We start from the raw sequence: 24,638 nt of genomic DNA on the forward strand, positions 1-24,638 counted from the left end.
TTTAGGTAAAATGTATCTTCAGGATCCAATATGAAGAGGTTTTTTATATTCAAAAACCAAGTGAAGAAGACAGACTTCGATTTTTCAAAGGATTAATCCTTGATGAGGCAGCAATGCCCCCACCGAGAAGGAAACAGGCTGGTAAACTAATTTACAATAATGCTACTACTAATTTTATCAGAATGTTTTGGTCTGTGATATTTTTATTTTTCCGAAAGGTTTGGGTTAATTACAGTTAGCATAATTAACAGTGTATTGATGCCAAGTAAATTTCTCGTGCGTCGCTTGGTAGGAGGATTGGAAGAGTTGAGATTGCCAATTTTGTCAAACAGGATAGCCTAGGGGCTAAAAATACTCAGAGGCCTGATATTAAGTATTTAGCGAAATGCAGAATGGCACAATCCCAAGGTGCAGTATTGTTAACATTCCCTTTGTTTTGCTCGTGGCTTTTTCCCCAGCCCTTCGCGCTCTGGAAGTTCTTCCTCTGGCGCTGCCGTGCGCTGCCCGCGAGCTGTCGGAAGCGGAGAAGCAGCGCATGGAGGACCAGGAGGAGAACACGCTGCGGGAGCTGCGGCTGTTTCTCAGGGACGTTACCAAGAGGCTGGCCACAGACAAGCGCTTTAACATCTTCAGCAAACCGGTGGATATTGAAGAGGTCTTGTTTCAGTAATGTGCAAACAATTAAGTTGAATCTATTAGAATATCTTTTTTTATAAAAAAGTTGATGAGTTAATAAGCAATATTCACATTTGATCTGTGATCTTTCCTATCTGGAATATTAATTTCTGCTGGTGAGAAAGTTATCGTGAGCTGTGGTGCAAGAAGTCAGGATCCTGTTCTTTGGCTGCACCAGTGATGTCCCGATGAAGCCATTCCCCTCAGTTGTCCAGCTGAAATCAGCATTTAAGGATTCCACTTTCCACCCCTTTTAGTGCTCTTAAAATGTTTGAAGGCATAAATACAATTTTTAAGTAATAAAAGCAAAATACAATATTGTAAGCCTACAGGGATTGATAGTATTGGGGAAAAAAATATGAATGGATCACTAATAGTGTTGTTAAATGATTTTGTCCCTAATTCCTGTGGATGCCCTTTATCTCAGATGGTAACGCACTGCAGAGCATTAGCTGGTTGACCATGCAGTGTGCACACCTAACTGACAAGATCTGTTGGCTTGCAGACCTGTTTAGGTGCTGGCATAGGAGAAGTGTAGGGTTCAGCCTGACTTTGAGATCACGTGCTGACCCATTGCAAACTTTGCACTAATTAGAGAACCAGATTTTGCTTCTGAATAGAAACGCCTCTCTTAAAAGACATGAAGAGACGAATGTGTGATGCAAATTCAGCCCTGTGAAAAGCAGATTTGCAGTATACATTCCATGTAGGACTAAACAAGTACATATCTGTGGTCTCATTCAGTGTAGATTTTTGGTAGCGTTCTCTGACTCCCTGTTTTTGGTAGACTGACAAGTGGTCATTAATAGAGCAACTTATAATGTAAGTGTGGTCAGAGGAGCAGCTGCTTAATTATTATTATTAAGCTGCTGGAGGTCCCTTGCTGTAGGAAACCTCATGCTCAGAGTAAAGACAGTTTCTTCCCCTAGAGAACTTGCAGCCTAAACAGACTTGACTAAGGGCATGTAAAGAAAGAATTAATTAACCATCCCTGTTTTGCAAATGGGGAATTGAAATATAGCATGATTCAAGGGCTTGCCAAAATTCCACTAATATAGGACAGCAGGAGAAATTAAATGTAATCTTCTTAGTCCCACCTGGTGCATTAAGCAGAGGGCTGTCTTTCTGTACGAGAAGTCTATCTGCTTGGCCTTCTGAGAAAACGTGTCAAGTTTGTTACACTCCTACTGGTGTTGCAGAGAGAATGCTGCTGTGTGACAGGCCAGGGGTTTTCCTGTCTAATTCAGCAGCAGTGTTCACAGTTTACAGTAAGGATTTCTTTCTGATGTGAAAAGGAGAGAGGAGAGGGGGGAATATATATGTATTAAAAAAAAATCTTTTAGAAATACCTAATTTCATTTATAGATATGTTTCTGTAGGGGAAAATAAATATTTCTTGTCATTTTATTTTTCATCATAAAATTCATTGTATGCTTAAGAAATTAGACACTGCTCTCAAGTAAAACATTAATTTGCTGTAGTATATTTTCATTTGAATATCTGCAGATACTTTGTATTAAAAAAAAGGCATCAGTATGGCTTGATCAGAATATGCATTCGTTATCCAAATTACTCCTCAGTATTTTGGCAGCCAGTGTTATATATGGGTGATTTCAAAATAGAAAAAGCAGCTCTGTTGCAGAAGCTGCCAGTATTTTAATTGATTGTGATCTTAATCATACTGAAACATTCAGGAAAAAATAAATAAATAATAAACCTGTGCTTGAAGGAGATAATAAATTCATAGATCTCCTGGTGAATTTTGTTACAGCAGCTGTGCTGATGTGTTGACTGTCAGGCTTGAGCTCCGTATAGTGTCACTGTGTCTGTTAAATACTTTGCAGTGTGCCCTGGTGGATGCTAAGGCACCCCGTGTGAGCCAAGCTGTGAACTTGGCCTATAAGGCTTTTTCTTTAGACAGTAAAGACTTCTAAAGAGGTGTGTTTGTTTTTTGTTTTTTTTTTTTTTTCCTCTTCTCTCTGAGGTTTTATGTTAGGTTCTGTTTTGCTTCAGAAATACCATTAGCGTCATTTTGAAAGATAAATTAGCAAATTGCTGAAAAAATAATAATTTTAAAAGCACTGTATATTATTTTTATCTGGTAGAACTTTTTCAAATTAAATTTATTTAGCAATTTATTTAGCAATTAACATGTTTAGCTAGTACATTAGAGTTACGCACGTGGCACAAATGTGAGTAAAGGTAAGAAATAGGTGATATTTAAATGAAATGTATGGTCTTGTGTCATTTCTATATGCTGTTTGATTGTAGGTTTCAGATTACCTTGAAGTTATTAAAGAGCCAATGGACCTATCAACAGTAATAACCAAAATTGATAAACACAACTACTTAACTGCTAAGGACTTCCTAACAGATATTGATCTGATCTGCAGCAACGCGTTGGAGTATAATCCAGACAAAGATCCTGGAGGTAAGAACCTACTTAGTTCTGACCAGCCTATACTAATATTCCAAAGCTCATGGGACATCACAAGAACAGAAGAACAAAAGCACCTAAGGTTGTTTTCTTGTGTATTAGGTCTTGTAACTCTGAAATATGGGAGCTCCTTCTCAGTAGGTAGAACTACTACATACACACAGCAACAGCAGAAAGCATATTTTGGGAAAGCTCTGTAGGTATTTCTGCACAAAATCTGGCAATATCCTACTTCTGTTTGCACATTGGCTAAGAGTATGAAATTCTCCCAGGAGAAAGTAAGAGCTGGGTGTTTGGAATAGAAATAAAACAAGATAGATCACCAAGCAAGGAGGTCTGTTGCAGTTTATTAGTAGGTTATGTTGACTGAGCATGATAGCATGTTTTCAGATTGAAAAAATAAATAAAAAAGCAGACTGAAATGCGTAATAAAGCTGTTCACACTCAAAGCAATGCAAAAAATATATCGTGTACTTACTATTAATTCCACGTAGTGTGTTGGGGTGGTGGGCATTGGCAAAATAAGGTGTTTCAGTTGGCAGCTTCGTCATCAATCAATTATTTAAAACGCTAAGCAATGCTTCTAAGCAATGCTTTTTTGTGTAATTGTATTTGATATACGTGATACTTGGAAATCTGGACAAGAATCTGCGGGTGTAGTTGAGTGTAAAGTGAGAAGTTTAGCTCTCATCAGATCCTGTTGTTGTCACTTCTGGACACCTAGTTATGCAGTCCAGCAAATGCATCTTGTGTGCTGTGACTTGCTGTTTTGAGGTTGTGGTGCCTGAAGCTCAGTGCTGCATATGTGTTTTGGACAGGGTGCAATCTGGAGATGGTTTTTTGAACCCAATGCTAGTTTTCATCTATAGAAAACAAAGCTTATTTTTTTCCCTTGATGTATGTATGATGCATTTTGTATCTCAACTAAAAAATTATCGATAAACTTCACTAATTTTTTTTTCTTGTTTCTCAATGACACCATCTAAGGACGTCTGATGTGTAATTGATATAAACTGATTAAAGTTTTGTTGAAAATTTGGGACCCCATCTCTGGGAGCACGTGTTTAGATGGTGGTGACTATCAGGCAAACCTGTTGTACGTGACTTGACGCATGCTTGTGACTTATTCATGGTCTGGGTGAAAGATGAGAAATCAAATGAGCTCTACTCTTATTAGGCCATCTGGATCTATGGGTTTCATTATCTAATTTTAGGAAATATAGTCTGAAGAAATCCTTGCAGTTGTAGAACAGTTGAGTGTGAAATGTCATATAGCAGAGACAGTTTGTGGCATATTTGGAGTCAGAACTGTTTGTTGAGCTTGGCCAAAGAGAAACAGTCATGGGAAGTACATTTAGGGAAAGAGAAACAGGGGGTACTTCCTCCTCCCCTTGGGACAGAGCTGGCAGAAATGGTCCTAGCTATTTCTTGGTCAACTGGTGTTTCTTGCCATGAAGTGGAAACTTAAGGATAGGTCTGTGCTCTGCATTGTCACAAAGTGCCACTGCATCATGAGGATAAACTTCCATTCTTCCTCTTTTAGCCTTTATGCTGATGTTTGGGAATAGTAGGATAGTATAAGTGTCTATATTAAAGGGAAATGACATAGCAAATAGGTCTACAAGACTATGTAGCTGTATCTATTTTTTTCCAGCCTGTTTTGATTAAAAACAAACAAGTAAGCCACCATTATTACCACTACCAAAATACGTACATGTGTGCGATGAATTGATATTATTCTGGAAAGTGAACCAGGCTATAAATATGATTATTTCAACAATAAGCTCCTAAGCAAGATCAGAAACTTTAAAAAAAAAAAAAAAAGTTGTCCTCAAAAAATACTTTGATTGAGGTCTTTTTTTAATTGTTACTATTTTTCTGAGGAGACCCCGTTAAGCTTTTTCTTTGACCAGCTTTTTAAAAGTCTAATATTGCACAGATAATGCAGGTGTATTTTTATGGACACTCTGGACAGCATAAGACAAAAATCACAAATACATACAGGTAAAAATTTGCAGCTTTCAGGTAATCAATTAACTGTGATACACTTTCTATGAAAGTGTAGCTAGGGCTCAGCTGAGCTGGGTACTGAGTATTCTTTTTGATTTTGTTTTTCCAGCTGTAAAACTTGCTCTTTTTAGATTTGGAAACCTTGTTTAGTAAATATTCCCTGTTACCCTTAATTGTTGTCTTTAGTGACTGTTAAAACAGATTAAATCTGCTAATTGTTTAATATACTGTAGACATTAATGTTGATGTTTGCCATTGAAGTACCTGCATCAGCTGTAAAAAGCAATTCAGTATGGATAAATTGACAAATTAAACATGTTTCTGCTAAAAACAAACAATGAGTGGTGTAGATTTGGTTAAAAAGCAACATTATAGATGTTAGTTTTTTTCCATATGTGAGATTACCTCTTTAGTTAAAATTACTTTTAGAATTTCAAACACTTAACAAGCATTGGAAGAATTTCTTTTATGTGTTTTGTGGGAACTATTCTTCTCCGAAAACATGTTTTCTGTCATACTTTGGCTTTCAGTGAGCAATATTTTCTGTACTGTTCTCCAGACAGAGAAGAAAATTTAGAAAATTTTGAGGCTTATTTCTTGCCAGTTTCTCTCAACAGATTAAAAATCTGAAACAGCTGCTTAATATCAGCAATCAAATAATTTACTTAAGCACATTTTTGAATCATCTAGGTTGTTTGTTAAATGAAAAGTCAACATAATTGAAGATTAAAAGAAAACAACAAAAAAAACAACCTAAGCCAGGTCTACTTTGCACATTCAGAGGCTGACCCCAGTATGCTTTTTTTTTTTTTTTTTTTTTTTTTTTTTTTTTTTAACTGGCAGAATAGTTGTATGAATGTTCCCAACTTAAGCTGTAAATTAATTGCTGGGTAATTCTGATATTACCTGGGACTCTGCACTGAACTCCATAACACAATATAGCTCTGCCAGTGCAAACTGGCCAGTAATGTTGATTCCAGCAAGTTCCTAAGAAGTGCAAGTTGATTTGGGTATATTCACTGTTTGCATTTGTTTAGAAAAGCCACCATTAATTCAAGCAATAGTTCGTACATCAGAAAACTGCTTTATCTCTTGAATAGCTGGATTGTGATTATGAAGCATGCTATGGTATTGATCCATCTATATTTTATGCCAGTATAGATTTTCTGGTTACTTCCATGCATATTTGGTGTGGTAATATACAATACAGAACTACAGATAAATGATAGAGTATTTAAATAAATGTGACAGAACTAACAAATATTTTTCCTGTGTTCTAGATAAAATAATTAGACATAGAGCTTGTACTTTGAAGGACACTGCTCATGCTATAATTGCTGCGGAGCTGGATCCAGAATTTAATAAAATGTGTGAAGAAATCAAGGAAGCAAGAAGAAAAAGAGGTATGTTAAAATTCATTTTTCATGTAGAATACCAGGTTAGGGAATTACCGTGAATGTGTGGGATAAAAACAAAATTTACAAATGCCCATAAAAAATTTAAATTTAAACTGAAAAAATGGAAATGTGTCAAGCCCAGGCAGGGATATAGATTAAAAGATGACTGATTTTGACATTCTCCCTCCCTATATAAATTTAATCTGATAATGAACTATCCTTTGTAATGCTTACATTGCCCATCAATACAAAAAATACTATTGGATGTGGTGAATGGATAAATATTCAGAGTGCTAAAACAACTGGCTAATAGTTGAAAGAGTGGTGAAGCCAGAACTGTATTTTCAAAAATGCCAAGTAATGTGGTGGAATAGTGATTATAAATGAGAGAATGGTATTGAGAGGGTGTATTTTCAGTTCACCCTGGCATGTTTAATTTTGGTGATAATCTATTTACTTTTTGGATCAAGAGGAATCTATTAAATCCTCATTGAGTTGAGCCTGATACTGACACTGGAGGCAATCACTGTCTTTTTGTTTTAATTGCAGAAGTTGTTTTCAACTCATAGTTCATACTCAAGCGTGTGGACTGCTTCTATCTAAGGTGTCCATAAAAAGATAACCAAAAAGCCAAACATACTGCCAGTGGGCTTCAGTTGACATGAAAATCTATTCTGGTAAAATTATTCAAGTTCTGAAAACTGGGAAAGGTTGAAAACCACTGAACTGTAACATTAGAGCAAAATTTCTTGTCCATTTAAGTCTTCGTGACTTCAGTAATTCCAGCTTAGTGTCTGCATTACTTCTAAGTTGAATTTGGCTGGTCTTAAATTTTAGCTATTAGTTCTTGAAATACTTTCTTCAGTGGACTGAAGAGCTTTTATTACTACATGTAGACCTGTCTTACTTTTTCAGTCTCTTTTTATTAAAACATGCATTTCCTTTTTTCCCTTTGTCATGCCATCGTGTGTCTTGTTGTCTAATCATGTTCAAGCTTCCAATATGTGTATTAATAGTTTCTCTTATCCGTAGCTTATAATTAACTATGGATGTAAAGAGGTGGTATAGTGTGTTTGTTTCTCTTATGTACTTTTCTATTAGAAATACAGGGGTGTTTGCATTCTTGCCTCAGGCCTGCCACTTTTTTTTTTTTACAACAGTGTCCAGATAATATATGTTCTGGGGGATAAAACCTGTTGACCCTGGAACAGGAGTGGGGTTTTCAGAAGCACATAAGCATTATGGTGTCATGCTGTGACTTCTTCCATCAGAAAATGAGGATACTGCTGGTTTCAGGGGCTGGCTAGGGGACACTTCAAATTTGGATATATGATGAGCAGCCCTGGTTGAGCACCAACAGAATCTCACGTGTGGTGGGAGTGGGTGATTCACTAGTGGCTCCAAGTGCCTTGCAGACATCATCTTGGAAACTCCACTGTCACAGACACCCACTGGTAACATCTGGGAGATGTCTGTGCTTTTGGATTGCATCCTGGTGGTTTCATGACCAGATTAGCTCTAATCCAGCTACAGTTCATGGAGCCCTAGATCACCTGCTGGGTGATCAAGGCAAGCGCAAGAGTGTGCCCTGTCCTGGGGCAGGAGCAGTGTCCAGGCTTGTGGCCAGCATGAGGGTGGTCCTTCAGTCATGTGGTTTTGGCACAGCTTGCTGTAAGGAAGGGAAGGATGTGCCTGCTGAGAAGCCTCGCTGTTCCTCACACTTGACCCTACGCGTTAGGCTGAGCAAGACCAGCAGAATCCCAGTGCATCTCCTAGTCTGGACTTCTGGCACGTGGCCTCTTTGGAACACTTTGGATAAGAGAAAACAAAAACATGTGTCTACCCGTTCTTCTCTTGATTGGATGTCTGCAAGGACCTTAAGGGAATTCAGTTTTGGTTTTTGGATTGTCAGATGGTCAGATAAAGAATTGATCCTCCAAAGCCTCTCCTTCCCTGGCTGTGTTACCTGCTGGTTTCAACAGTAAGAAACAGCAAACTCCAATAGTCTAGAGTATTTCCTTCTTATGGTTTTGGTTTTGTTTTTAACCAGATCTGGCTAGGTTCTTATCCTCATGTTTCCATTCTTTCAGCAGCGCCACCTCCTTGAAAATAATATTGTGGTGGAAATATTTAAGGAAAACTTGTAGTAGTGAAAACACTTGCTTTCCAAAACCTCCACCCTTTTTGCCTAAGTGTAGGTGCCCAGTAAAAGCAGTCAGCCCTGTCGTTAATACCTGTTGCTGCAAGACACACGGTGTGGGGGATTAACGGGTACAAATTGAAACACAGGCAGTTCCACCTCCATGTGAGGAAGAACTTCTTTCCTGTGAGGGTGACAGAGCCCTGGCACAGGCTGCCCAGAGAGGCTGTGGAGTCTCCTTCTCTGGAGATCTTCCAAACCCGCTTGGATGCCATGTGATCTAGGTGTCCCTGCTTGAGCAGGGGGTTGAACTACATGATCTCTAGAGGTCCCTTCCAACCTCAGCCATTCTGTGATTCTGTGAAACCTTCAAGGATTTTTAACATCCACAGGAGAAGTCCTGCCAGGGTCTTGACAATGAACACAGGTCTAACCAGCTTCGGTCAGATCTTAACCGTGTGTTTTTTCATGGGCTACACTTGGAAAAACTGATGGAATTGAGCCAATTAGTTTGTACAAGGCTCCTAATTGATTCTCTGGAAACTTTTATTAAATATTGCTGACCTCAAATCATAGAGGAGCTGGAAGGCAAGTGGCAGCACACTGCAGTTTTTTTTTTTTTTTTAGTCTTTAGCCATTTACAAAGCCACTAATTTTCTGGGTTGTCCTCTTCATTAGCTCTTAATTTCTTTCCAAGAATTGCTGACAACTAAGGCTCCATATCCTTTACAGTTCTCTGGACAAGTTATTTGGCAACCTTGCACAATACTAACATAGAAGATCCTTTCTACATCACTTTGTTTTTATAGTTGAGGAAAAACAAATTTGCCTATTGAATAAATGTGCCTTTTCTGTACTTCTGTCAGTTTATTTATTTATTTATGTACTGAGTGTGGTGACCAATTTCAAAAAGGTAGCACACAGTAACGGAACGATAAACTATAACAAAATTAAAATATTGAAGTAAAGTTTCTTCATCCTATACCCTATCCTACAGGAATGTTGGTGCTGAAAGAATGAAAATCTAAGGATAGCACCTTCTAAGCCTGGTAAATTCCAGAATTCGGAATTCACTGTTTTTTGTTGCTGAAACCTCTAGAGAATCATAGAATCATAGAATGCTCAAGGTTGGAAGGGACCTCTAGGGATCATCTAGTCCAACCCCCCTGCACATGCAGGGACACCTAGAGCACGTGGCACAGGGTGGCATCCAGGCGGGTTTGGAAGATCTCCAGAGAAGGAGACTCCACAACCTCTCTGGGCAGCCTGTTCCAGTGCTCTGTCACCCTCACTATTGAGAAATTTTTCCTTAACTTCCTGTGGAACTTCTGGTGCTTCAGTTTGTGGCCGTTTCCTCTAGTTCTGTCAGTGGCCACCAGTGAAGAGAGGCCAGCACCATCCTCTTCACTCCCTCCCTTGAGGTACTTATAGACACTGCTCAGGTCCCCTCTCAGCCTTCTTTTCTCCAGGCTGAACAGGCCCAGCTCCCTCAGCCTCTCCTCATAGGGCAGATGTTCGAGGCCCCTGATCATCCTTGTAGCCCTGCGCTGGACTCCCTTCAGCAGCTCCACATCCCTCTTATACTGTGGAGCCCAGAACTGGACACAATACTCCAGATAGAAGTTCTGAAGTGTTTAGGTAGTAAGCCCAATATCTAGTTTAAAATATTTGTAAATGTTTTAATCTTCTATGTTTTGTGAGGCTTCCACAATTTCATTTTTATTTGCTGTTAGCTGTTAGGTGAAAGTTCTTTTATGAATCTCTACATTTTTATATCCCTCAGTTTTGCAGCTTTTTGATCACTTGATTCTGGCTACTACTATAACACTTAGACGACAGTAGTGGACAGCCAGCTAATCTAGTTTATCAGTGAGATACTTCAAAGATGCATTTGTTTCCTTAAAATGTGTGAAGCCAATATGAAAACTTGCATTTTTGGAATTTCATTAAAAAGACAGTAAAATGGTAGAAGCTATGAGCTGAACCTACAGATCAAATGTGATTCTTGATAAAAACAGAATTGCATTTTCTCTATCAGAGTACTCAGTGACTCTGAAATGGATCCATTTTGCAGTATCATAAATTATGGTAACTGTAAATTTTTATTCATTTACTCATTTTCACATAGCATACAGTGCTGTTATGAATCGGCAGTTATTTTATATCCTCCTTTTAAAATTGAGAAATAATGCTAGATAGGTAAATATGGATAGAAGAATTTGGGGACCAAATATGGGAGATGGTGGTATTTTTATAGAATGCCAGAGCAGGTGGTTTCAAGGCCCATGGTATCAGCAAGTTATTTTGTTAGTAGAAAACAAGTATTCCAGATTCTAGTTTTTGTTTGGAATGCCTAACTAAATACTAATTGATATGTTCCTGGAGCACGGTATTCCCAGTTTCTTTTGAATTCAGTAGGTTTCTGCAGCTTGGTTTATTTGAATAGCAATGGTTATCTTCTGCACACAGGCTTATCAGTGCCAGCAGAACAAGTAAATCCTCACGGTTCCAGCGTGCGGAAAACCGAAGCGAGAGTCGAAGAGGCTTTTCGGAGCAAACAGAAGCCCACAGTGGCCGTGTGGCCCAACTCTGCAAATAAATGTGCATGTGAGTACCTTGGGTGATACTGTGCAAAAACAGAGGCATCTCCAGTGGCAAAAGTTTGGTGTGTTTGCAGTAATACTTGTGTTATCCATTTTAGTAACATGATTTTTTGCAAGTGTAATTTTAGGCATGAAACTTGCAACTTCAAGACATGCCCTTTCTCCAGCTACGTTAAATCTTTGCGCAAGTAGGTGTAAAGAAGCAGGATTTGAAAGTTTTTTGCAATGTAACAAGTGTTAATTTTTCTTTCTTCAATGTAAGACCACTCGGATCCAATGGGAAGATCATGTTTATCTGTGTGAAGTGCAAGTTTTGTTTTCTCTATGTATATATTGGCAGATGCATAGCTGGATGCTGCATTATATACTCTCACACTAGTTATTCCCTTCCTATGTTCAAGGTGTGTGGTATTAACACTAAAACTTATATTATAAATTACAAATTGGCATGTTGTGTGTTTTTCTTGAATAGTCTATGTCCATTATTGAAGAATATGATGCAGCCTACCAGGTTAACCCAATTACATTTCTCTTAAGTGGGTTAAAAACTGTACTTTCCAATTAATTCTGAGAATTTCCTTTTTTGTTTTGCTCTTTGAACTTGAATTTGTTTTGTTTCCTTAGATAATGTTTGTTCTGCACTGGATATGATTTTTTTTATCACCAATAACATTACTTTCCTGATTAAATTATGTATTTTTGGGAGCTTTACTGACAATGTTTTAGCAAATATCCACAAAAAGATCAATTCAGATGAAACACTTAATGAGAATCCTAAAGGAAATTCCCAGGCATCTTTCTTGGACTAAGCACACTGGGCTGCAGGTGATGCAGCAGCTCTGCCTGATTCTAAGCTGGGATGCTTCAATCTTCAGGGCTAATACAATAGAGAACAAAAAATAAGAGTTTAATGTGTATTGGTTACATTCCAAGACAGTACATTTTGTATGAAATAAATTATTTGGATATTTAGTTACTTTGTATCACTTTGCTAATGTATTTTAGAGTTTTTTCCTTCCATTTGATTAGCCCAGAGGGGCTATCTGAAAGGAACTCCTCTATTGGAAGATGTGTCAGTAGAAGTTCCTGAGTTAGGTGCAGTCGACATCTCCCGCGTTACTGTCCCTAGCTGAATGTGCACCAGGGGTGGGTTGTGTGTCACAGTATAGATACTTTTATTATTTTTTAAAAAAATAATTGTTACTCGCACTTAATGAAGATTCATTCAGGAAAGTTCTATCACAGATGGTTTAAAATCAGGATTAACTGTGTATTTGTGAAGTGCGGATGCTGTGGTGGGGATGTGGAGCAGCAGGTAGGTTGAAAGCTGCTAGAGGTGGTAAGAGCTGTGGGGTTACACAATAGTTGAGGTGGGAAGGGACGGCTGGAGAACTTCAAATCCAACCTCTAATCCTCACAGCAGGGTCAGCCAGACCTGCTCAGGACTTGAGTGCGTTTGGATTTTGAAAATCTCCAAGGATGGAGACTCCATGGCTTCTCCAGGCAAAAAGTTCCACCATGCAGCCACCCTGACAGTATATAAAAATATTCTTTCTTGCATTGACTTGCATCTCTTGCATTTCAGTAGGTGCTTCCTGTCCTGGGCACCCCTGAGGAGAATGTGGCTCCGTCTTTGGGTGTATGTGCATGGAAAAGGAAACAAAAATTGCAATGTGCAATTTTGTTTATCCTCTATATTAGTCATCACTAAGTGGTGTAGATGATTTGGCACACAAAGCGTTTAGTGTCCTTAACTACTATGATACTGTATAGTAAAAATCTGTCCTACTCCTGTATCTTGCCAGTAGATGGAGTATGTAGCATATTATTTTATTGCCTTACGGTTAGTTCTTTAAATGCTATGCATAAATAAACTGTATGAGGAAGATCTGTTTTTTCTTTCTTATCTTTTTTTTTCAGTATTCAACAATAATGTAGCGTAGTGATAGACTACAGATTGTATATTTTTTTCCACAGAAAAGACTTCTTTTATGTGCAATGATAAAAGTGATAGTTGTCACATGTGAAAATGACATTTGGAGCCAGAAAAAGTTCAAATATTTTGTCATGTGAAGTATTAAAATCTAAGTTTTAGATAAATTTTATGAAAACCAAAGTAAACACACTGCTGACTTTTCCCAGCTATTGAAATGATTAGTGGTTTCTATACAAACAATGCAGGAAAATCAGACAGCTGCAGAAAACCTGTTTCCAAATAAACAGTATTTGGTGCATCCTTTTGTATCTTTAGCTAAATAGCAGTCTTGGCTGTTACAGGAAATAGTGATGCCAGTGCTCACTGTGCTTAGAGCGTGCACCTGACTGCATGATTGTCTTGTGTGGTCTGCCATGTCCTTTGATTTTTTTTTTTTTTTTTTTTTTTTTTTTTTAACACTTCCTGCATTTATGACCTTAGGTCTCTACCAGTTATCCAGGACTCTTGATACTGACTTTTTATTAGTCACCAAGGCACTAACATTAAAATATTGGTATCCATTCACATCTTGTTGAAGCCGTGAATCTTGCACTATGATTTTCTTTTCTCCTTCTCTTCTCCAGTGAAGGTATTTGAGTTGGATTAATTCTTTCAACACACTTGAGCTGGAAGCAAGTGCTGTAACTTAAAAAAGACCATTAAAAAGATTTTCCTGGAATTCAAGGATGTCTTTACTCGGAGCTCAGACGATTTTATTTTCATTTCTTAATTATTTCTTTCGTGCTAGCGTACATGTTGACAGCCTTGATGACAGCAGTTTGCCAGCTGGTCTGATTTCTGACACTGGTCTCAGTGAGATACTTGAAAAGGGAGTTAAAAAAATCTGCCTATTTTTTATGGAAACATCTGAGCTGTTTTTGAGTTAGTTAATAGTTGTTTTAAACCCATAGGCTCTATAACTCGTCTAATGTAAAACCCCACTTAGTGAATCTATAGATGTTCTTGTAAATCCTGAGTTTCTTCTTTGGAATCTCATCAAATTTCTGGAGTCAGTGATATCTAGTGGTAGAGAAGTGGTTTCTGATAACTATTAGACATGCTGCCTCTTGAATTAATGGAGTATCTTTTTCCCCTCTGACTAAGGGTAGATACAACCCTACAACTGACCTGATCTGTGGTGGTGGTGGTTTTGGTTTTGTCTTGCCTATGCCATTTTACATCCTCCTCCTAAGTCAATAATCCGAGGTTGTTCAGCCTCTCCTGATCCCTATAAGAAAACCTCCTTATCATGGCCACTTTTATTGCAAATATGGTAAGAAGAGAGACTTTGTACTATTTGTAAACATGATTTGAGTTTTATTTATTTATTTATTTACCATGAAGTGCTGCATATTAATAACTTCAAGAAGTGAAAAAGAAGGGATGCAATAAAAAGCTATTTTCAGGACACTTAGATTATCTTACTCCTCCGTTTTGAAAACTGTGGTAATGTTTGCTTCAGATTGTTTAAAGAATTGAACTAAAGTTTATCTATATTAGAAGCTGATTCTTTGTAATTCTTGAATATTTTTTCCTCTTTTCAGTCATTTTCTTTGTGTGGTTTTTGTTTTTCTTTATTTTATTTTGCCTTCCCAACAGAGAGACCCAATCTGTCTAGCAACCCAAAGCCTTTGAGACCTGTGGTGGAAAAGCATGTTGTAAACTTCATCAATGTCATTTTAATTAATATAAAGTGGGTCTCTGTCCTCTACCTATGGAGTTTCAAGAAAAACTTGTGTTTCCTCACGGCTGTCTTGCAGCAGGGAGTGTTTTTTCCCCTTGAAAACAACCTGCATGCACCAAAGATGTAAACAGGTGTAAATGGCTGTAATGCAGAAACCTGCTCTGGAGAGGAAAAATGAGCAGATCTATAGAACTGGACAGTCTTAAACATGCCTGTCCTGGTGTTATTAAATGAACTGTCCACTTTTGGCTTTATTTCTGATTTTCACATGTTCCTGTCATGTCCTTAACTGTCATAGTTACACTGGTGATTCCATGTAAATTGTATTTTTAGTTTGGTTCCTAAGGAAATAATATGTATGCCATCTGTCCATCTCTAATGATTTTGGAATTGTTTAGCCAGGCTCAGACAAATCTGGCAAAGGCCAAGGTCTCAAAGATTAAATTCCTGCAGGTTTTATGAAAAGTGGTGGCTGGATCAACCCATGCCCCTGCTAGAGGAAAGGCCTATGGACTGCAAATGGCAGCTCCCTGTTCTGCCCAGCCTTGCTCGCTGGCCTCTGCAGCAGCGTTGTGGTTGGGCAGCATTCCCATGGCTTGGAATTACAGCTAGGTTATCTTAGACCCTACTTGTTTGGGGAGGGATAGAGAGGAGCAGAAGATACTGGGAGATGTTTGAGAAACACCGGAAAGATGTAGCGAGTATTACAGGAGATGGTAGGGGACAGCAGTTGACTGGGATATTTGGGATCCTGCAGTTCTTGAATTGGATGTTTCATTGGATTCTTACAGAGTCTGACTCTTCCAGGTTGAGTAGAAGTGTCCGGGTTCTTTGAGTCTTTATTCTGCTGTTGATGAGCATATGCCTGAAATTGCTGCAATTATTTTATACTGATGAGGTCTCTGCTTGAGTACCCGCGTGTCTTCTGTTCGTGTGAAGGAAACAGCGTGTCCTTTAGAGGGCAGTTCCACGGTCACCTTCAGTTGATCTTAACAACAGGCAGCTAACGAAGCTGCTGTCTTTCCTGCTCACAGGTTGCTCGTTTCCACCATCTCCCTTGTGCTGGTGCTTCATGAGGTAGGAAACCCGGTTGGGTAGCAGAAAGTGTTGAAAATCCGTGTAGGAAAAACCACTGGCAGGTTTCCGACTTCCCTGGCTTACTGCAGAGCCGCCACAATTGAGGTGGTGGAATTGCTGCCGCTAGCTTTGAAGGGAGAAGTGGCTTTGTGTGTTAGTGGAAGGCAGCCCTGCGTTCTGCTTTTCAAGCCCTTGTGGAGCTCTGTTCTTTCTGGCTCTGCATCTCTGACTGCCCTTTGGGTCTTTGACTAAAAACTCCAGAGACTTTCAAGTGGGCTCTCAATGGGACTTGCAGTGGCCATTGGCAAGAAAAGAGGAGCTACTGGAAGCTGCTAAATTACTGGGGCAGGTATAGATGGATCTATATCTATCTATATATATATACACACACCCCAGATACAGCATAAGAGAGAGCAAATTGCTTTCTCAAGGCTTTGAGGTGCTTTACACACAGGACATCAGAAAGAAGTTTAGGGTTTTGATCATGGAAGAAAACCTTGAAATGGGTGTGTTGCTTCAAGTGGTTCTTGATACGCCAGGCACAGAATCTAGATCTGTGGTGATCTTGGTTGTAAAGAGATTTTAGGGCATTTAATCGTCAGGAATTCTTTGAGATACCTCTACCAACAGAGAAGCTACTATTTGATGGATGTGAATCTTTTAATGGCAGAAGATTTACATTCTCTGATAGTCTTTTAAGCAATACTGAGGCATGGAAGAGTCTACTTTTCTGCAGCATAAAGCAAACTTGTCAGTCATCCTCTAATACGGGCTGCACTCAATGTAGTTGTCAGGCTCTTCAAAAAAGAAGCTGATCTGCTTCCACTGCTGCATCTCCTCATTAGAGTTCATCCACATTAAAGCAGCAGGTGTGCTTGCTAATGGTTTACAGTCTTTAAATCTTTTAATTATATTTGCTCTCACTTTTTTTTTTCTTTCAACTGTTAATTTTATTTCTGTAGAGTCTGCAGTTTTGTCATGGCACTGCTCAGTTTGGGTGACTACAAGGGTGTCTACCCCAACTCTGAAGCTTCTCACCCATTTTTGAGGTCTGTTTTCACAGGATCATAGTTGAGGCTAAAAGGGACCTCTGGAGATCATCTAGTCCAACCCCTGCTCAAGCACCTAGAGCACATTGCCCCAGACTGTGTCCAGGTGGCCTGTGAGTGTCTCCAAGGATGGAGACCCCACAACCTCCTGGGAAAACCTGCTGCAATGCTCAGTCACCCTCATGTTTTCCTGAGAGAAACGTGGTAGTTTCTGTGTACTACCATGAGGAAACATGGTAGTTTCCTTTATATCTTGTAGAAATACTTCAGGAATATGATTTTTCAGTAGCAAGTTTCTTCAAACATTTGCTAAAACTTTTGTCATGAGTGCTTACCTAAAGCTGAGTGCCAAAATTTCACATGTTGGTGTTAACATATCTGGTAATACTGGGTTTTCATAGTACTCGGTTTCACCACAAGATGTTGTCATTACTTGCTGTGTCTGTCTTGAAACTTTTAAAGAAGAACCTACAAATGGGTAAGAATTTAGAATTTCTGAGAGTTTGCTACATGTTTCATTTTACCTAACTTGTTTCTAGAGTGCTAAATCTTCTGAAGTACATGTGTAATTTCTTTTTTAATCATGGGAGGCCACCTCCAGGGTAAATGCTGTCTGCTTTACTTTTAGTGATCTTTCAGCAGACTCCTAGAGTGTTTCAAGATAAAAATGGAAGAATTGGGAAGCTTCAGTTATTGCTTAAGGAAATGTAGGGTAGATTTGTCTTTGGTGATTAATTACATTGTATTACATTGTAATTTTAAATTCCATCTGCATCAACTATGCAGCTTAGCCCAAATAAATGAGCGATGAAAGGTCATTTTTGATTCCAACTCCATGTGAACCCAAGTAAAATGTTCTGTGTCATTCATTTATTCAAACAGTTACTTATTGTTTAAAAAAAATCCATATGAACTAGGGTAAGGATTTACAAAAAGGCAAACTGAAGTGGGGATCCCCTTGGCAAATCTATAGAGGTTACATGAGGATTATGGAGAGAAGAGTGTAGCAATTCAGAAGGCAAATGAACGTATTCATGTGTGAATAATTGGTATTATAATGGCTTGAGTTATAGAAACTCAGTTCTGAAAAGCAGGATTCCTCTGGTAATTGTATTTCCACTGCCTCTGGCACAAATAGTGCTGAAAGATTGGGTATCAGTGGGTAGATTTCAGATGAGTAGTTTTTTAAAGGAATAATTGAAAGGATGTTAATGCGTTAACTTATAATTGTATGTGCCCGGTGTTCTTTTAAGAAATTTAACTCTTAGCGGTTCTCCTGTAAATAGCTATCTTATTCTGTTAATTACTAAAAATTTAATATGTGCTACACCATATTGATTGTAAAATATTTTTATTACTAATGGTTTACAGTGTTTATAGCAGATCAGCATTAAAGAGAAGAAAAGAGGGAGTCCAATTAGGTTGATTTTGTAGCAGTTGCACGAACATTTGCCCCTTAGTTATACATCAGTTTTATCCAGGATAGCTTCTTTTTCCTGCCTCCTGTGCCACCTTTTCAGGTCAGTGTGGTCAGGTCAGTAACACTTTTGTTTTTAAACATTGATGATGAACTCTGGTGCAGAGTTTCATGAATTAAACACCTCCTACTTCCCCTACCCCCATCTAACAAGGTAGATGTTGTCTTTTATAAAAAAAATACTGTTATTTATTGCACAGCTTCTCACTTTTCCTAGAGGTCTCACTCTCTGTATAAAAGAAAATTGGTATGAGGTTAAAGGTGCAAAGGATCTGAACCAGAATTTCTTCACATATCCCCAAAGACAGTGGTTTACACAGAGCAATAACATAGCCTAGATTAAAAAAAATGGGATTTTTTGAATGGTACTTAGATGTAAGGACTAGAAGTCTGCTTTTGACACGGTCGTGAAAGCAGAAGCTGGTGCATGGGCCCAAAGATATATTGGGTAGAGGATTAAGAATCTCACTGTGGTCATGAAGATGATATTAGTGGTTGTGTTAAATGAATGGAAATTAGGTTTGGGTGGATTTGTGAAAGCGTGGGGAGGAAAGGGATCAGCAGCTGGAGAGAAGGGGGCGAAAGCAGGAAAGCTTCTATCTGAATGATGAAAAAAATTAAAAATTGCTTCTCAGAAGTGCATGGACCAAAATAAAATCAACGCTTTTAAATATTGGCCCATAAGGTATTGATACCTGTGTTGCAGGCCTGGATGACTTGGGTAATGATGATGATAATTTCTTAAAACACAAAGTAGTAAGAGTCTGGGAAGAAAGTAAGTTAACTTAATTTTATTGCCTAAATATGAGTGAAAAACAAAAGTAGCCAGGCTATTTTTTTTTTGTAAATATAAGTACTGTCAGTTATGTTCTTGTAGGGTCTATTCTGCACTATCGGATAATGAAATACTGCTGTTCCTTCCTAAGTCTCACTGGTTGGTTGGAAGCATCATTGTTTAATTTTTTTTTTTTTAATATTGTGACAGAAGACTTTTTAAAGTAAAGCTATAATGTTTCAGCCAAACTTCTACTTGTTCACATACTTGGGATGAGGCAATCAACAGCTTTTACAGGCAGCATTTACAGTTTTTGGTGCCGTGCAGGAGCAGAGATCCTGGGAGATCATCTGCTGTACTTGGGGGCATGGCAGTGAAACCCAACATGGACAACTAAGGAAAGATCTAAATTTATATTAGAGTAGTACTGCATGGGATGGACTTTAGCTAGGCTTCTTGGCTGTGGTTTAGGAAGACTTGAAAGGAAGACTTGAAGTGTGTAATATAGGCCTAATTCCATTTTACTTTAATGTGATTTCTATCATTTCAAGAACGTGCCCGAGTATTTTGCCAAACTTATGTGCTTTCATCCCAGCTTGAGCCTACAGGATGGCGAAAATGAGTGTAATTAAGTACAAGTCACGGGGATGCTAAATGACATCTTATAGCAAAGGCAGGCTTAAAAAAAGGCAAAATTAGACAATCTTTTTTGAAAAATCAACTTTCCCTTTCACTTAAACAATTCAGGACATGTTAATTAACATTTACTTTAATTCTCCTTCTGTATTTCCTATACTTTTTATTCCCTTTCTGTGTTTTCTATATCCATCCTTGGAGTTGACCTCGGAGTAAACCCCTTTCTTAACAGAGGAATTAATTCTCTATGTAAGTTTACATCTCCCTGTTCATTTCAGATTTGATATTCACTAACAACAGAAGCAGCTCTTGCAAAATCTGGGGAAAGGTTATATTGAGTTCCTGAAAAGTTGCAGGAATGGGTTGTGATGCATCAATAAAACAGTGAAACTGCCTGTAGAAGCTGCCATCAAATCTACAAAGTAGCTGGAGAAAGTGGTGGTTTTTGTTTTTTGGGGTTTTTTTTTTGCCCCCCTCAAATCTTATAGTTTTCAGTCAGGATTATATGTAACAATAAATACACACTCCAAGTGATACTACCATTTTTTTACGATAATTTGACTATATCTTTAAATAGCTCTTAAAACTAAAAGGTTAATGGCAAATGTATTCTCAGTGTGGTGGTTAAACTACCTGCTCACAAAGGGCATCTGCAGGGAGGGAACTGTGAAGTGCAGTCATTCCCGTGGGAGCTCCTGTGGTTTCATTCTCAACACCTGGACCCACAAACTGCGTGTGTCTTCAGAGGGCTCTCAGGAGCACTGATATTTGTAACCCAGGGTGAGACGGGCAAGGACGGATTTAGGACTTAAAACCCATCAATCAAAGCAGCGTCATAGCTTTAATTCGAATATACAATTCCCATTTTTCCCAACCTTTTCATTGGTCTTTTGAGTTCTCCTTGGTACCCTTTGAAAGGGTGTGGAAAAGACCACTCAAATCTAATGCTCTTTCCTTCTTCGTTGTAGATTATATTGTAAATGTGCTTTTAAACCTCTTTCACATTGGTGCTGTGTTGTGTCTCACCACAAACAGATTTGTGAAATCACTATCCTTTCTGAAAAAATAGTTGTTATTCTGATTTGTAGAAAGAAAGCATGGGAAGGATGCATAAGAAATAGGAAAAGATGAAGTAATAGGGAAAAGGCAACAAAATAATCTCAGGGTCTTGTTGCTTCGAGTCAAGCTGCAGAGGATGGGGAAGTTTTGCTGTGTGCAAGCCTTTTGAAGTGGTTTATTTTCTGTAATCTGAAGTAGGAGAGCTATGCAAAATTGCATGTCTCTTACTGGACTTCAGTGCTCACACTGAAGTCAGTGAGCGTTTTACTTTGTTACATGTGAACATATTTGCTTCAGGTTAGAGCATATTCTGGTATCTATTTACTGAGGGTTACCTATGCATTTAAAAGTGGCTTCTTTCCTTTATAATATAGTTCGAATAAGGAGAAAATCAAGACGGCGTTCACAGTGGGGCAAAGGAATTATTAAGAAGAGGAAAGTCAATAACTTAAAGAAAGATGAAGATGATGCCAAGTTTGCTGATGATGAAAATCATGGCGAGGACAGCAAATTGCTGGAAAATGGAGAACTGGAAATCAGCACTGACTGCATTGAGGAGAACGGGGAGGAAACAGGTGATCTCTCTATGACAAACGATGAATCCTCTTGTGATATTATGGATATTGATGCAGAGCAGAGACTTAACAACGGGACATCATCCAAGGAAAACAATTTTGCATCCACGGAAGAGGAGAGCTCGAATGAATCGCTGTTAATAACCGACAGCGTTACCCTGAATGTGGAAAAGGAATTAAGGAAGGACTCTACATCCAAAGGAGACTGTGTAAATGGAGAGACATCTGTGCACAGCGTAGAGGGTATAACTGTTCCAGCATGTCACAACAGTAAAATGGAATCAATTGATGTTGCTTTGCCCTGTGACAACAGTGATGGATCTAGTAACAAGCAAAAAGCTTCATCTGAAGATCAGCCAAAGGAGAAATCGGAAGCTTCCAGTGAAAGCCAAGGAGCTGATTTAGTGAAAGCTGAGGTCCCACACTGCAGCAATAATGAAAAAGCACTACAGAGCACAGATGCTGAGGCTAAAGATGCTGAACCGGATAAGGAAGGTACATACAGCTTGTGTCTCCAGTCTTCCAGTTATTACTTTATTGCCCAAATAAATAATTATTTACCTACTTTTTAAATTATAACATCTGAGAATATTTTTTGAACTGCAGTCTATTTATTTGGATCTTTATTATAGCTATGCATTTAATTCCCCATAGATAAAATACACTCTGTCCTTGCTCTAATGTTATCTTAGGCAAATAAGTTTACCACCATACCATATTCTGTTTATTTTTGTATGCTGTATGGAAAATACTGTGCATACTGAGATAAGTTTAGAACCTTCAATTACTGTCTAAATAATATTATTATCAGTACAGCTGCATACCTGAATGATAAATATATATATATATAGATATAGGGTTTAATGATAAAAGTATTACTGACATTGGATCAGAAACCATAGAAATACAGAATGTTTTCATTTAATACTTTTTATAGGAAAGTTTGTAATGTTTTGTTAAAATCTAGTTTTACTCATAGCAAAAAACGTTGTTTGTCTAATGGGGTAGCTCTGTGACTTTGGAGTTTACAGTCACCGTGCTAACAGTGCAGCCAAAAGATAAGGGGAAGGAAAATCCTGGTGGTGCATAAAGGAAGGGGCCATGTCCTTTGAAGAAAGAGATATTGTTTCCTCTGGGAAGAAAGGAAAAGCTTTCTGCATGATTGCTTTTTTAATTAGCTTTTCAGAATTATGTAAAAGAATGAAATCTTCACTTCAAAAATTAGCACTGAGATTTACAAAATAAATGGGCTTTAATGAGAGATCTGAATTATGAGAGCATCACTGTTGCATATACATCTTGACTGTATGTGTACATGCTTGTTTTCCTTAAGGATAAGGTGCACAGAAAAAAACACCCTAGGAATAACAGAGAATGAGTATGATATATGTTTCTGTATTTAAATGTAGCAGTTTAATTTTGGATATTTTGGATTATAGCAACAAGAGATGCACAGAAAGACATTTTAACTTGAGGAAGAGTGTGGATAAGTGTAGAGATGGAAGCAGGTGATTTTAAAAAATACTTTGTTCTCCACAACAGGTTTGGATAGCAGCCTTAATAGAGAGGTGGAAATACGGAGATGTGTCACCAAAGCATGAAGTTTCACTGGCAGAATAGATGCTGGATTGACTGTAGTGATGAAGATAGGGGGTGCTTTAGGAGGAGAGATGAGATTTCTGTTTCACTTAGGAAAAACAATTTGGAAGTTATCTGAATTTCCTTTAGAAGCCATGTAATCTGATGTAGCTAAATAGAAATGGTGTAACGGGAAGACATTTTTAGTTTCCTACTGGCACTTCAGAATTCAGTTTTAAGCTTAACCAGTTCCTTTCTTTAATGAATACAATTTCAATACAGTTGCTTTTAAATATCTTATTTGTAATAATCCAAAGAAAAAATTTATCTTTATGCCTTTGCTGGGGAGAGGAAAGGGGGGAACCTACAATGAAATTCCCTGGCAAATACTGAAATTGGGAATTCTTTCTTTGGGGTGTTTTATAAAAATTAAATTAATTACTTCCAGGATTTAAACTAGCATCATGAGAATACCGTCATCCTCAGTATCTAAGCCAACATTTGTAAATCTTTGGAAAGAGATGACCCACGAGAGAATCGTGCCTGTAAAACAAATTGCAGGCAGCTTGCTGCTTCCACTGCCTGCGGAGGATGATCTTTCAGTAGAGTAACTGTCATTTCTCACAGAATCCCAGAATGGCTGAGGTTGGAAGGGACCTCTAGAGATCATCTAGTCCAACCCTCCTGCTCCAGCAGGGACACCCAGAGCACGTGGCACAGGGTGGCATCCAGGCAGGTTTGGAAGATCTCCAGAGAAGGAGACTCCACAGCCTCTCTGGGCAGCCTGTTCCAGGGCTCTGTCACCCTCACAGGAAAGAGGTTATTCCTCACATGGAGATGGAACTGCCTGTATTTTAATTTGTACCCATGACCCCTTGTCCTGTCACTGGCCACCATGAGGAAGACCTCGGCCCTATCCCCCCTACATTCCCCCCTCAGGTATTTATACATATTGATCAGGTCTCCTCTCAGTCTTCTCCAGGCTAAACAGGTCCAGCTTCCTTAGTCCTTCAAAGACTTTCATTTTTCCTTGTTTCTATTTCAGTGAAGACATAAAATGTAAAAGAGGAGGCTGTTGCAGGCTAAGTGTAAGTTTGGGACCAAATTAACTTCATTTTAATGGGGAACAGAAAGGATTGGCTGTAGCAAAAGGTCAGGAAGTAAATTGCTTACAAGGATGTTTGGAGTCTTGGCCTCATCCTTAGTGTCCTCTAATCCTAGAGGAAAATATGGTATTAAACTTACTGCGGCATTTTTAGAGAGAAGTTACAGATAAATGAAGCTGTGAGGACTTTGCGCTTTGGTCTGGCCCGTTCAGGTGAAGGGGGAGCTCATGGAGGAGCTCTGCGTTCCTACGCGAGATAGGGATGCTTGTGCAAGTCTCAAAGTCCCTTCAGGAAAATAGCATCAAGTTTAGCTACTAAAAGAGTTGAAAGGTGGGACATACATTTCCTTATGCTATTTAAATGCTATGCCACCTGGGAATTTTGT

General features: G+C 38.5%; 1 protein-coding gene across 1 annotated transcript in view; it reads left to right on the forward strand.

Moving 5' to 3' along the window:
- ATAD2B (ATPase family AAA domain containing 2B) overlaps positions 1-24,638 on the forward strand; it is a 69,309-nt gene that overhangs the window by 41,752 nt on the left and 2,919 nt on the right. The window contains exons 20-25 of the mRNA XM_088520133.1: positions 6-141; positions 459-655; positions 2,947-3,106; positions 6,403-6,525; positions 11,129-11,266; positions 21,369-22,064. Of these exons, the coding sequence (XP_088376259.1) occupies positions 6-141; positions 459-655; positions 2,947-3,106; positions 6,403-6,525; positions 11,129-11,266; positions 21,369-22,064 (1,450 nt within the window). The remainder of the gene's footprint in view (positions 1-5; positions 142-458; positions 656-2,946; positions 3,107-6,402; positions 6,526-11,128; positions 11,267-21,368; positions 22,065-24,638) is intronic.

The sequence above is a fragment of the Tinamus guttatus genome, unplaced genomic scaffold (genome assembly GCF_059628265.1).
Source record: "Tinamus guttatus ecotype Peru unplaced genomic scaffold, ASM5962826v1 Tinamus_guttatus_pri_ptg000080l, whole genome shotgun sequence".
NCBI classification, from domain to species: domain Eukaryota; kingdom Metazoa; phylum Chordata; class Aves; order Tinamiformes; family Tinamidae; genus Tinamus; species Tinamus guttatus.